Genomic DNA, 14516 nt, shown 5'->3' on the forward strand with positions numbered 1-14516 from the left:
TTGGATGGATTTTGTCCGTGTGGAATTCCGTGTCGACCGACATTGTAACCCGGAGTTTCAAACAGTTTAGACGGGACCGAAGACGACTTTCTGTGGGCTGAACATTTACCTGAACACAGCACCAGCTTGGAGTCTGAAGACTCCGTGAGTGATGCCTGAACGGTAAATCAATGCCGAGCATTCCAGATTGGTTTGCTTTCACTTGAAAAAAAATTTTTTTTTTCGAAAATGTCGTGTATGGGCCGCACCCCGAAATTTGCCCCCCGAATCTGGGAAAAAAAGTGCGGCCCTTACACGCGTTTATACGGTATATTCATACATATCAGCATTCAAATCCAACTTCCTCCAAGAAACTCAAAGTAACCAAACATTGCTGGAAAATCCAGTTTTTTCAGTATCAAAGTTAGGCATTTTGGCCACGATCACTTGTCCCATTCGAGCAGCTCTATTGTGCCTTCTTGATTGTTTTTGCTAGTAGGAAGGCCTTTGCGCTCTCCCAGTTATTCAGCTCGCAAGAGGTCATTCAGACCGTACTTAATGCCTCCAAAATGGTTGAGCACATACTCCACCTTCAACTGACTTTGCAGTCCCCACAACGAACAAATATTACATATCACTCACAAAAATATCTTGGAAACACTGTTGTTTACTTTTGTTGTAGCATGCAATGTACGATACCATGAGATAAATGAACCTCATACACATGAAATGTAAAAGCTTATCATTGTTCACAAGAGGAGGATTTCATAAGGGTTTTTTAGTACAGTCAAGCCCACATGTAACGGCCCCACTTAAGATGAACTTTCGCTTATAGCGACCGAGACATGCACGACCGTCAAAATATACATTGTTTCAATGGCACAAAATCGCACGAATAACGAACGTCGTTAAGCCCTGTTGATCGGTTACAGCGAACAGACGGTGTAAACTCGGCGCCACGATGCGAGATAAGCTGCCTCCAACCGCATTGTGCGCCCGGCACACGGTATGTTCACCCGAGCCTCATTGCCGGCGAAGTGCCCGCCCTGTTTCGTGCTGCTCTCAAGCGAGCTACCCTTTCCCCGCCACCACGCCTTCTAAAATCGCCCTCCCGTTCCTCCTTGCAACTCCGCTCCACTCTTCCTCATTCCCTTCCAAATCCGTGTGTGGCCTCCACGATCAACCGCGCCGCCGCTGGTGCCGATCATGGAGGCCACGCTCCGTGAAGCAGGCCTTCCGTGGGAGCCAAGAGGTGGCTGCACTGACGCTCACGGACGCCCTTCATTGGTCTCTCCGCTGGCGCTGTGCGTCAGTATATCTTTAGCTTGACTGGCTTGATTGCCGCCTAGGCATGTTTCACGTCTACCCATCGCGCGTTTTTGTGACTCTTGTTGCGGTGCGGACGTTTCGTTGGCTTCATTCAAATCTCGGGCCCTGGCTGTAATTCGGGATGGCGGATGGGAACTTCGTGCCCATTTCCACTGTATTCAGCTGTAGAGATGAAAGCATCCTGGGCGGAGGTGACGGCCACTGACGAGCAGAACTGCTTCTGCAAGGCCGGCTTCGTCGACACAGTGTCTCATGCCAAGCCTGATGCTTCGGAATATGACCAGCCCGACGGCAATTTGTGGCAGCGTTTCGTCGACTCCGACATGGGGGTCATGACATTGGTGGAATGACTTTATATCTGTCGATGACGACGCCGACACCGCGGAACCGTGCACGGACGAGGGCATCGTTTCTGAAGTGCGGGACGAAAGTGAGCTGGAGGAATCGGATGAGGATGAAACTTCGGAGCCAGCCCCTATAAGTACGCCTGTAGCAATGGGCTCCATAGAGAACCTCAGACAATTTGTCTGTGCCAAGGACCTCGGCAAAGAGCACGCTTCTGCTTTAAATAAACTGGAAACCCCTCATCGGATCTGCGCTGCAAAAAGTCCATCACAGACTTTTTCACAAAGAAAAAATTGTGTTTTGGCAAGCAACTGTCTTTAGAGCTGCGGTCCACTTACTACGAACTTCGGGATATAACGAACGGTCGCTGCGTGACGCTCATGTTCGTGATAAGCAGGCTCGACTGTACGTTCTAGTTTGTCTGATTTGGCCAACTATAAAAATTCTGGGTACAGTTTCTGCAGCTCAGTATTCCCCATACCAGAGGGTGACTAGTTTTCAACAGCGTGTTGCTCCGCTCCAGAAAGCTGCCACAGAAGCGGGATGTTAGTATTTTCCTGCAACACCTGCCTTGCAGCTGCAGGCTGGTTCAACCGGGTGCCTGGTCGGTGACAGTTGTGTAAGAGGAACCATTAACACTTGCAGACAAACGAATATTGCTTCAAGCTGATTTATTTCGAGGGTGCAGAGACGCATGCCTGCACAGTGCATCAGGCCGACAGTTCACACCTGTCTTCTGACAAAATTTCTTTCTCGTCGTATACAAGGTAGGATTAAAAAAGCCTGAAGCCTTTAGCCGCGTTCCCTCCTCGAAAAAAAGTTGTCAGCTCAAAGGCAGACTAGAACCAGGCTTCTTTAAGTAGCGGCGCGCAGGCGCCTGTTGCCACATAGTCTCGGAAAATTGTCTGCTATGGCGCGGAGCCATCTCACTCGGGAAGCCAAACTGGCCGTTGGTGGCACTGAGCACGGCGCAGCTGGTGGAAGCACCTGACGAGCGCACGGTGCCTATACCGTGCCTCGGCCTGTAGTCTGGGCAAGCATGAACACTCTTTCTTGCTGTATTTTTGTTTATAGCTTGGCATCCAGGCACCCGTGCCCTCATCAGCATAAAGACACAGCAAAAACAGCAATCGTGCTCCTCATTCTTCCCGCGCTATCTCTGCAAACTATACCAAGAAACACAGCACGTGGGCAGCACTGTACTAGGTGCGTGGCAAAGAGTTGGCTCTTGCACACCTCATAGGGAAGTCATGTATTGTCATAGCATGAATGGGCATCACTCACAGCACGCAAGCGCATCTGCCAGAGCTTTACAAAGCAGACCAGTCACCACATGTTGTGTGTTATACTGCACCGCAGGGAACGCAACAAAAATGGACACAAATAAAAGACGATGACACGCAGCACTAAGTGCAACCACTGTCCTCAATTTGTGTCCACTTTTGATGTGTTCCTTGCAACAGTGCAGTATACCATGGATCATTACCAACCAGGCCACACTGTTGCAGTGTTTTGGCAGAGCTTAGCTGGAAATGCCACCGAGCTAGAAATATTCATCATCATCACAACTGCAGCAGCCCCTACCACCAGTGGCGATCTGCTGCGAAGTTGCAGCCCCACCTGCGTCCCCGTAGTCAGGTGGCTGGTGCTCCCGCAGCCGGGTGGCTCCTAGGTAGCGGTCGTTCATGAGGTACTGGCGGCGCCGCTTGCGCCACCTCCTCGAAGGGTATGAGTAGAGCTGCCCCTCAGCATGTCCTGGCATGCGCTGCCAGCGTGCCATCCACAGGGCACAGTCACTCTGGGCCACGCCTGTCTGCGCATCCAGGAAGGGCAGCCGCAGCCGGCGCTCCACCACCAGCCGTGTGTTGCACACTGATGAGCTCTCAGTCGCATCCTTATAGGCTGGCTCGCTCAGGAACCTGCACGGTGCGCACGAAGCAAGTGTCGTGAATGCAGCTGCAAAAGCTAGTTTATAGGGTTTAACATCCTAAAGCGACTCAGGCTATGAGGACATCGTAGTGGAGGGCCCTGGGCAATTTTGACCACCTGGGGTTCTGTAACGTGCGCTGACATCGCCGATCAGGTTTGCAGAGGCACTACAAATGCACCATTTCTTCACATGACAAACACTATGGCTGGAAAGAAAAACAGAAAAAGAAAAGAATGCAGTTGTGCCTCCTCTGTTCCAGTCTGTAGCAGCAACAACACCATCACTACAGTGAAAAGGAAGACCATCACCATGGCACAGCTCAGTGCTCATGCGTACCAGTCAAGCACAAAGCAAACCATTCAGCTATACTCCACTTCATACACAGCAGTCAACGCTGCCAAAGATAGCACACCTGTTCGCACAAGGTAAGTCCGCACCAAGAAAGAGTTCTGACATACAACCAAAGTGAACACAAGCATATTTTCTTGCGATAAATCTCAGCTACCTTCACTGGCAACCTCCTGCCCTTCGTTTTACCTCTTGCCACATTGTCATCCTGCGACTGATCAACATTTCGAGAAGTAAAATTGACATGTGGCGACATAACATGTGGCTAGTAGGGTGACTCACTCAGACCCATGCACAAAAGGTAGTTCACACTCAATGAAAATTATCACCTCATAGCCTCGACCATGATTCCTAATGCTAGCACTTTGTTTTATGCCGCTCTTTGTTTTCGTCCCAACACTCACAGAGCTTCGAAACGAACAAATGATACGTGGTAAAGTGATATGGTTTTGTGGATGCACTACTTTTGCAGCCTCCGCAGCACTGACTGCTTTGCATGAAACGGAATACAGGATGTTTGCTTCAGCCAGTCTCCACCTGTCACCATGCAACCTGCAGAGCCCTTATAGACAAGCGTCATGTTTGTAAACAAAGGTGGTGCTGCGGATTTGCAGCGACACGGGGTGTAGGCAAAAACGTAGAACACCTACATTGCGCCAAGCGACGCTGCCTTCGAAACCAACTCGAGTATGAGAATATTTCAAAGCGTGCGCGTCGCTTGTAGTCAAAAACATTTTTGTTGATGCTCGGGGAGTAGTTCTGCACTTTCTCAACCTGTTCGCCTGACGGAATTGGTAGGTGGAGTGCTGCATCGGGCGCTTCTTCACTCTTAGTTGGCGACAAGTAACAGCGCGGGACGATGTGAGGCACGACGCGAAGCTGCTTTTTCCCATAAGATGAACCTTGTGATGTGCTTTCTATTTTCACCAAGCCGCTTCACTCTGGAGATGTGGAAATTACTGAACACTTATGTCATATAGCTGCTCTGAATAAGGTGACCGTTGTCCGAGAGCTGCACAAGCACTGCATAGACATCCTCGAGCTCCAAACGAAATTTACGCTCACTCTGCTCAGCTATAAATGCTACAAATAAATCATTTTGCTTCTTATTTTAGAATTTACACTTATGCACGTGTATTCTGCTTGATCATAGCGGCTTTTGGTGTGGTATTTGCTGTGTTCGCCAGATTATGATCAACCTACAATACGAACATTGAAATCATCTGGGAAATAACACTGCATGACTTTGCAGAGATCCTAGCGCCATCGGACCGGTGTTGAAACGTCACACTTTTTGAAGGCCGTGAAAAAGAAACTAGAGAAAGAACTACGCGTTGTGCGTGGTACTACCTCAGTCTGGTGCCACTTCAAATGTTGCGGGCCTAGCGGCACGCTGTGAACGCTGAAGGCGCGTCTTACAGCAGCTTTTTTGTCGTTTTTTTTTTTGTGAAGTGATGCTCGGGAACATTGTTTGGGCGTTTACCATCTGAAAATTGCCCCGTGAGTTCAACTTACGATCAAAAGCAGACGGAGTACCGTGTCTAAATTTATGCTGACAGCACGATAGAATGAGAACGAGTTGTAGGCGTTACTTGATTTTTGCACTGTTCGCCATGCAACCGAAGAGCAACGATGCAGATTAAGAGATGCGAAACAACTAATTAGATTTCAATGCAGAAAGGCAATGGTAGTCACGAAGATGATCCGTCACCAAACTTGTCCTGCTCCTTGGCCCCTGCCAGTCGCTTTCGTGCCTATTTGATTGCAATAAACTAGTGGAAACTCATGCCGCTTTCTTTCTTCTGCATTGCGGCTCAACCAACCACACCACAATTTATCGGCACAACTTTTACGCACACAACGAAAGTCACTGCTGACGCCAGCGCCGCCGCATCTCCTTGACGTCACGGCCTGACGCTTGTCTATACAAATCATTTCTTCTGTGGCCTTGTGTCTCTGATTAGACTCCCACTTGCGTGACATCTATGCCTACAAATCTGTATATTGAACACCTAGTTCACTCTGCCTCTCATTTCACACTATGTGCTATGGTTAACCATCTTGAAACTACGGAGACTTCCAGAAAAACCTGCCATTTCCCAGATCGGTGCCTGTGCAACCGTGTTCCTGTGCGGTCCCTAAGACGATTTTTTACTTTCCCTGTTTTTGCTGATCACCCAAGACTTCAATGCAACGATAACCAAAGTATGGATTCCCCATTGGGACTATGAATTTTGAAGGTAGCCTTGGTGCCTTTTTAACGACCCTATCAGCGTGAAAAATAAATTCAGTGTTTCTTCAGTTGTGCACTCTGTTTCCCCTGCAATAAGGTTTATTTTAACACGATAGTGATAAGGGTCCCATTCAGCGGAAAACCTTCTGCTGTTGGCATCAGCAAAAAATCCCCAAAGAAGCAACCTAGGTGGGTGACCTAGGTCGCATGATCTTGTGACATCATCACAACCTGCCCACTGTGGCAGTTAAATTAACGACTGTTTGCGAGAGGTTGCTTGGCAAGAGCAACCTAAGTCTCACAAGCCTCACTGGTGGCAGCACCTGCCATCGTAGGGCAGTGGTCACTTCACTGCTGCACCACTGTGCCAGGGGTGGTATGAGGACTCCCAGGGATATTTGAATGCAAAGTTGAGAATGACCAATTCCATGGCATTATACCTTTAAGGCAGACCTTAAGTGCCCCCTCCAGTCTTTTGAACTTCTGCATATTTAGGGAGGTTGCCCTAATGTCATTTGCCTGGCCTGTGCAGCATCACCAGTCATATGCCAACCCTCCTCCTGATAGGTGCAACCTTTGAGCACATGAACTGAAAGCACTATTCGATCGCAGTAGCCCCAGTGGCCACGTTTTGATGGATACACAATGCACTCATGTGCTGTGCAATTTCAGTGTGCACTGAAGAACCCCAGGTGGTCTAATACCCCTGTCACACGGCCAGTTTCAATCACCCTCGAGTCGAGGGTCTTCGAAATTCTCAATCGCCATCGAACTCGCCGCTGCTACACGGCAAATCTCAATGGTCATTGAAATGGTTCTCGTGTCTTACGCCACAGATGAGTGGCGCCACAATCGCTACTTTGGATTTTGCAAAAATAACAAAAATATTTGATAAATGTATACTAAATGCTGAAATACAAGCATACGCGAAAGTCGTTAAAAACCCTTTTAATTGCACGTACGCGACGTACATATGCATACACTGCTGTAGCCACTCTAATACAAGACGAGCCAAAACCAAGCCAGTCCAACTGCGTCGGAGCGCTGCTTCGTCAGGCTTAAGACCGGGGAAATCGCCATGATATCTGAAAAGCAAGAGCTATTTTTCTCTTGAAACTTTATGCGAGAGTAAGAATGGGCAAATCGAAGGCGAATACAACAGCTTAGAACAAGATATTGCTTTGAGGGATTAGCGACGAAGCTGTTATCGCTGTGAAGCGGGCGGGCAGGGTGCCGCCATGTTGTCAACGTTAAGTACGCAAGCAACGCAAAGACTGCAACGCAAAATTAATGCGCTTAAAACCAGTCTAATATAATTTTAAAATAATTTTACAGGCTGCTTACATTAAATTTTATGCGAATAATGTTTGTTCATGTTTTTGCACCGTGAATGTGTCGTGTACGAAAGTGCGCTTGGCGCCGCTCGGAGCAACGCTAGCAACCTTGGGCAGCGCTCGAAGGCCCTCGAAATCTCGATGGAGTTCTGCGCTACTCCGTTGACTCGATAGGCTATTGACTCGATCGCCATTGAAGCTGCCCGTGTGGCAGCGCTCGATCGCCTTTGAGTCGATAGACTATCGGTTCGAGGGCCCCCTCGAAATGCCCGTGTGACAGGGGTATAAGTTAATCCGCAGCCCTCCACTACAGCATCCCTCACAGCCTTTGAGTCACTTAGGGATGCTAAACCCTACAATTTAATTATGGTGCCTTCAACGGTGGATTTAAAGAAGCAGGTGGGGAAGCAGGTGCACCATTCTGCTACCAAGCAATAAATTCTCCATGGGAAAACCACAGCAGCCCCATATTCTGGAAAAAGGACCGAGAATCATTGTGTAAATAGAATGGCCCCACAACCACCCTATTAAGGGTTTTTCATGGATCTTAAGTCATAGCGTTATCTCTGTATTATTATGCAACAGCGCTGTCCTGCATCATACACAGGATGAAGACAAGAACAAGGAGGGACAAACAGACTTCGTCCTGTAGTGCTATTGCATAATAATGAAGGAATACCAACTAGTCCAAACAACTGCTCTGCAGTTTAGCTGTAATTTTGCAACCAACAAACCTTGCAACATAATTTTTTTCCTTTCCTTTCTTGTTGCTGTTGTAGTTATGCTTGTACCTCTCGGGGAATCTTGTTCTCACTGGTCTCGCAGTGTCTATGCAGCTGACCCACTTCTGGGACAGGTAGGTGGCAGACCACGAGCATAATTTGGAGGAGCTTATACCCGTGTTACACGGGCGTTTTCAACGGCAGTTCAGCTGACTCTCAGTTGAACTGAACGGCAGTTAGCGGTGTTACACAGCAGTGCTAACTGCCGTTGAAATCTCAACGGCAGTTGAGTTCGACTGAGATCGGGGATACCAGTTGAACGGCCAACTGACAAGATGGCGACCTACGGACCGAAAAACTTGCCCCCTTACTGGATTGCCTTGGCTCAGTGTGCTTCGCACCCGCAAATTTCTGCCGCAAAGCAAAAAATACACAAAAAGAATTGTCACTATAGTAAAGAATATATACACTACGATCATTTACAACAAGAAAAAAAATGCACCGACTGCTTTTTTCTTATTCACACTTCCGCTCTAGACACGAGGTCAAGTGGTTAGAGTGCTAACTGAACTGAACGCGAAGTGCTCGTGTAACAGCTGGCGATTCCAGTTGAGTTCAATAGCAGTTGAAATCCTCAACTGATGGTTAACTGAACTGTTATTGAAAACGAAATCTAAGGTCTGACGAAATCTCGTCTGGTCGGGTAGTAACTCATTTCAACAGAAAAAAAGGCAGACGCCGACCAAAGGTTTTTGTCAAAACAGACGTTTCGGCTTCCATACGGAAGCCTTGTTCACAAAACGTCTGTTTTGACAAAAACCTCTGGTCGGCGTCTGCCTTTTTTTTCTGTTGAAATGAGTTGTCATTGAAAACGCCCGTGTAACACAGGTATTACTAACCTTCTGGTGGAAGGATGTCAATGGGTATCAAAGTTGCATTTGATAATGTCCTACATGGTGTGCTCCCTACAGGACACCAAGTGAGGGGAGCAAATACACAACTACGTCCAGACATTCTTGACGAACCACCTCACGGCCATAATCATTCTGAGAAACCTCACAGACCAACAAACTACGAGTAGTGGCAAAAGGCAAGGTTCGATTATCTCACCCCTCCTGTTTAATATCACTATGCTGAAACTCCCGAGACTCTGGATAAAATCAATGGCATATGGCACGCCCAACATGCTGATGACACAACAATCTGGATTCGAAGCAACTCCCCAGGGCAGCAACAAGACACCCACCAAAAAAATTGCAGGCTCATTTGTGCACCAGAGAAATCTGCATTCTGGTACTTAAACCTGAACTCAAGGAAGACCCCAAAAAGGTAAAATTCCAGATCTGGAAACCTCTCTTGACAGAGCCCCATCCCTCAAGTCCCTCCGCATTCTTGGCCTAATCAGCCCGAAAGTTGGCTCAGGGGCCACAACACTGCCGAAACTTCAGGCTACCATTTCTCAAGTGGCCCACATGGTATGCCTTGTGGCTAACAGAAGACATGGTAAGAAAGAACAAGGTACTGTCAGCATCATCCAGGTTCTCACCATAAGTCATCTCATGTACGAGACACCATATTTGAATTTCAGAAAGGCAGAAGTTGAACAACTCAACACTCTTATCTGCAAAGCCACCAAATTCACCACTGTTATATCCGAACATGCTTCTATGTAACACCTCCTCCATCTTGGTCTTCCCAACATGTGGCAGGAGCTTGCCGAGACACACAGTCAACCAAGTGGAAAGCTTAAAACTAACAGAAACAGGATGTGCAACCCTCAAGAAACTAGGATACAAAGAAGGTGTAGTCCAAAAGTGCACCAAGCAGTGCATCTCTGTGTATGTTATATAATGAGACTTGATATAGCAAGGCCAAGAAGAGCAAGAGACAGTAGAAAATCAGGTGGGAGAACGAGATTAAAAAATGTCTACAGGGATAAGGCAGCTGCAGCTGGCCGCGGGTGTAGTTAGGCTGATGACAATGATTAAAACCCCAAGTGGGGTCTTTTACAGTACAATGTTTGGCTAGCTGGTGGGCTCTCGTATCACGACATGAGCGCAAACACAACCACATGAGAGAAGATATAAAAAACGCTTATGTAACATGCTACCTTAACAAAAGCAAATGAGGGCTCACAGTCTGAGGTGAATTAACATTTCCTTGCTGAACATAACACGTCCAAAAAGAAGTTTTCATGTGTCGGTAGGCGCACAATTCGTGTGACAACAAAATTTGGGAAACCCGTTTTTCTCCCTCTCTTCACGCCTCTACGGCATTCTTGGTGCCGCCTTAACCTACCGTTCATTTTGCAAAATTATAGCAGCAGATATCGACGACAGTACGCCTCGCAGCTTTACAGACCGCAACCTTCTCCCTACTAGTGCGCAACAACGTCTGCACTATATACAGTAGTTCACACACCTGTCTAAAGCATTCGAACCCCCCACCGGTGAGCAAACATGTCATCTGCGAGGGGCCTAGGGCTTAAACCCCGACCTTATCACACGCATGCGCATTCCCATGGATCGTGCTAGCACCCTGACGTCCTTAAAAGCTGTATCGGGCACGCCGGGCAGCAGAGATTTTCATGAACGCACAACAGAGCGCGCGTTTCAAGCGCTCTAGACAAGTGTGCAGACGATTGTACACTATTATGTACTACAATCTGTCACTGTCCGATACGTGAAAATTGTCTTATTCACACGTACCGGCGGCCCACTCTGACATGCCTTGCCGGGCATTCGGCCGGTCAATTTCCCCAACTGCCTTGTTTAGCGCAGCACCAAGGTGTGCGCGATTGGAGCCAAGGATGCTGAAACACAAACAAAAAAAAACTCCGATGTTGCGAGAACAATGAGACGCGCTGCTTCAATGGCAGTTCCTGTAACTTCACCGACGAAAAAAAAAAAAAAAGAGATCTGCTAGAAAGCGACAATGCGCAGAAAATCGTAAGCTGTCGCCGCGCACCATTCTACCAAGCGGAGACGGCGGCGTTTCTCTATGGGCGAGCGTCCGTCTCCGAGCACGCCCTGTACCCCGCTGCCCTGGGCGTGCATGCAATGTAAGCTACGTATAACAGAACGAGAATGATAAAAGCGATGCCGTGCACTCACGCTTTCAAACGGTTTAAAGCCACAGGATTGAGCTTCAGAGGGCCGAGCGCCATGTCCGCAAGCGTCTTTCAGCAAGTGGCGCCGGCGGCGTCAGCAGAGGCGCCTAAAGAATCCGAAGAAAAGCAACCGGTGCCAAGCCAATCCGACATTTATGCCGGCTTGAATGGTTCCGGACGCGTGTTTTGAAGCGTGGTCGCGTGGTTTCGATGAAAGTTTACGTGCTTAATGAACGCGCGGACAGCTTTCTCTGTGCGATGCTGACAAGTAGTACGTCATTGAAGCCGCGTTAAATGTGTGGTGATACTTGTCTGCCAAAACGTCTGTGCAGATCGAGTACCGGAGTATCCGGTGCGCCGTTTCACGTTTGGGCTGCACTGCGGCTGTGAAGGTGGTGGTCGTTCCGTACAGCTTACTTACAATATGGTTTGCTTATCGTGGCTGCACATGCACGATGTTGTGTAAGCGCACGGGAAAGGAGGCGAAAACTGTTTAAGTAACTCTCGTGGTGCACGTGTGCATTTGTTTTCATCAGAGCGATGCAGGGCGACAACATCGCTATTCGGTCTTGAGGATTTTAGGTTGAGTTACTGTCTGCTCGGCCGTGACATTCAGTTTTTAAAGTATTCGAATCACGAACCCTTCACCTGGTTGTGTGAGTGGTGTTTCTTTGAAACAGGTCAGCGCTGTAAAAGACGAACGCAAGGCGAGAGAACGACGGCACGCTCATCTGTGTCGTGTTGTCGTTCTCTCACGTTGTGTTGGTCTTTTTTAGCGCTGACCTGTTTCAAAGAACTGTTTAACCAACTAGCCCAGCACCAAGTTTTACATGAGCGTTGTCATCGCAATAAACAGGTGAATGTGCTGTCTCGCCGTCCCGTAGAACCTTCGTGATTTTTGCGCTATGAAGTATATGTTCCAGCGTATATCCCAAAGCGAGAACTGGGGAGTACCGTTTAAGCGCTGCACAATTTGTTTTTCATCGCAATGCACCAAGGAAACAGCCTGCCTGCACACTTGGCAGCACTGGGCTGCAGATGAAAATGTCTCTCCTTCGCAGGGGTAGATGTCATGCGGCGCAGCCGCGCTGCACACCGTTCCTACACGCGGTGGGCTCCCGCGTGGTGAACACTGCCTTCCGGCGGCGGAGGCCAGGGCGGACGATTTCTGCGCACTTCACAGGTTTCAAATTTCGTTCCCTGGTGGTATTAAATGGTTCGCATGGCTCTGATTGAGGTAGGGGAATTCGATATACTTTGTGGAAATGCGGGGAAGGGCGGCAATGAGGGGGTGGCCTCACACAGTCAGCCAAAAGTCGTCTTTTATCTTTTTGACCTCATCTTTTGTTGCACCACCGTAACATTAAGAGCACCAGCAAGCTTGATCGGCCACCATATCGTGGAGATTGTAGGATAGTGGATTGTTGAAAAGTGGTATAAAATTGCCATTCTTGTGAATGAGAAAGGGTGGCTGTTAATGCGGCTCTCAAAGCGTTAGTGGAGTTCATTTCTCACGAACTCAAGTGCTGAAAATGAGTGAGGCGATGCCGTGGAAAAGAACACTGAAACCACAAGTGTTCAGAGGAATATGGAATTTGATTAAATACTAGTGCAAGCAGGTGGCCTGGTAATCTGAAACAGATGATAATTGTGGAGAGATGTACAGGTTCAACGAACAATGCAAAACTGTAGATGTCGGCTGAAATCAGGTCTGCTCATGCCACAGATGGTGGTCTGCGGTGCCCATCTGCGCTTGTGCGGGGGGCGCATGTTGTCCAGGCGATGGCTGTGCAAGAGGCAGACACCGGCACCACAGCCACAGCACATCAGTGATCCAGCACTTTCAGAGCTGTGCCACCGCTTCCCTGCGATTCTGAGTCGCAGAACTAGCCGTGCTGAAGACCTCTTCCACGTGCACAGTGCTGCCTTGGGTGAGTGGCTGGCCCACTGATCACAATGCACTCAGCAAGCCAGAAGTGCACAAAACCAGCGTAGGACATCGCCTCGGAATCAGCAGATTATCGAGGCTTCTCTCACTACATGGAATGGGGAAATGCATTGGCCAGCCATCTATCGCCTTAATGTATATCTAAATTAAAATTACACTCCACGTGGATTCTTGCTATGCAGCGGAAAAACTGCAAAACAGGTAAACATTCTTAGGGTTCTATTTAGAGTTTTATCTGTAAAATTTATATTCGTGCATAGTTTTATCAGTCAAAGCCAGAAAGGCAAGAAGTCAAGCAGCGGCGACAGCAATACAAAGCATTTCCTGTCATTAACATTATTTCGTACAGTCACCCAGAGGGGAAACGTGCATTCCGAATGGTCATCGAAAAAATGCTGGCACGTGTAGGTCCATACTTGGCTTGGCTTGGCTTGTGTCAGACAAAGCACACAGATTTACTGGTAAAAATTGGTTTTTCACAAGCAAGCCTCACAAGAAATGCTGCAGCAATTTAAAAATTTCCCGGTACAAAACACATAGTTCCACGGAATTTCATGAATCGGTCAGAAACATGCTTTTGAAAGAGTTTAGTCTTTCAGCATTGTGTGAGTGCAACGTCTCATTTTCCTGTCAAATTCAGAAGCCTGCTCAAAGATTGGCTAGACCTTGTAACTGTAAAAATGCCAGTTTCATGTTTGATTCAGCACTATTTTTTATAAAATATGTTATGGCCTGCCCGAGTGCCACCGTACCTTTTAAGCTAAATCCTTGTTTTCATCTAAGGATTAGCTTACTTAAACACAAAGTTTTCATGTTCTGGCATTCTCAGAGCGGACGAAGCACTCAAAAAGACTTGCAGAGACAGTCGCACCTTTTCGTCACCTTGACAATTTCAAGAAGCAAAGTCCTCTGTGTACAATGCTGTGTAGTATTGCACCTAACAGTTCCTGTTTCTTTTGTTTAGATGCAAGTGAAGGAGAGTTTTATTTATCTGTCTATTTTATTGTCCTCATGTGTATAAAAGCATTACATAGGGGGTGGTAAATGATATACAATAAGAATAAACGAACCATAAGATGGCTTAAACAAAACACAAAGCAATGCAGAGCACCCAGTAAGCACTGAAATATAGCCATATAAGTAGGAGTTTATCTCTTCAGAACTGGAAAAAAAACAGCAATAACATTGAACTGATTTCTCCAAATTCAGCTTTAACCAAAAAAAAAAATGGCATTCTTG

At 47.6% G+C, this 14516-nt stretch overlaps 2 protein-coding genes across 13 annotated transcripts in view; one reads left to right on the forward strand and one right to left on the reverse strand.

Annotated features, from left to right (window-relative positions):
* Positions 1-11469, reverse strand: part of d4 (double PHD fingers d4) — a 74573-nt gene extending 63104 nt beyond the window's left edge. The window contains exons 1-3 of one of the 4 annotated variants that reach the window (XM_077664756.1): positions 11334-11401; positions 10929-11032; positions 3274-3572 (exon numbers count right to left, since the gene is read on the reverse strand). In XM_077664756.1, the coding sequence (XP_077520882.1) occupies positions 3274-3433 (160 nt within the window). In that variant the 5' untranslated portion in view covers positions 3434-3572; positions 10929-11032; positions 11334-11401. Of the gene's footprint in view, positions 1-3237; positions 3573-10928; positions 11033-11333 lie in introns of all 4 variants that reach the window. The other 3 variants (XM_077664755.1, XM_077664754.1, XM_077664753.1) reach the window with 3 other exon arrangements.
* A 17-nt stretch (positions 11470-11486) lies between these two features.
* Positions 11487-14516, forward strand: part of mtTFB2 (mitochondrial transcription factor B2) — a 73595-nt gene continuing 70565 nt past the window's right edge. For 2 of the 9 annotated variants that reach the window (XM_077664765.1, XM_077664764.1), the window contains exons 1-3: positions 11487-11721; positions 12391-12512; positions 13056-13260. Coding sequence is in view for 6 of the 9 variants with exons in the window: in XM_077664758.1 (XP_077520884.1) it covers positions 13056-13260 (205 nt within the window). In the remaining 3 variants the exon portion in view is untranslated. Of the gene's footprint in view, positions 11722-12390; positions 12513-13055; positions 13479-14516 lie in introns of those variants that run through there. The other 7 variants (XM_077664758.1, XM_077664761.1, XM_077664757.1 and 4 more) reach the window with 7 other exon arrangements.

Source organism: Amblyomma americanum, chromosome 5 (genome assembly GCF_052857255.1).
Source record: "Amblyomma americanum isolate KBUSLIRL-KWMA chromosome 5, ASM5285725v1, whole genome shotgun sequence".
In the NCBI taxonomy this organism is placed as follows: domain Eukaryota; kingdom Metazoa; phylum Arthropoda; class Arachnida; order Ixodida; family Ixodidae; genus Amblyomma; species Amblyomma americanum.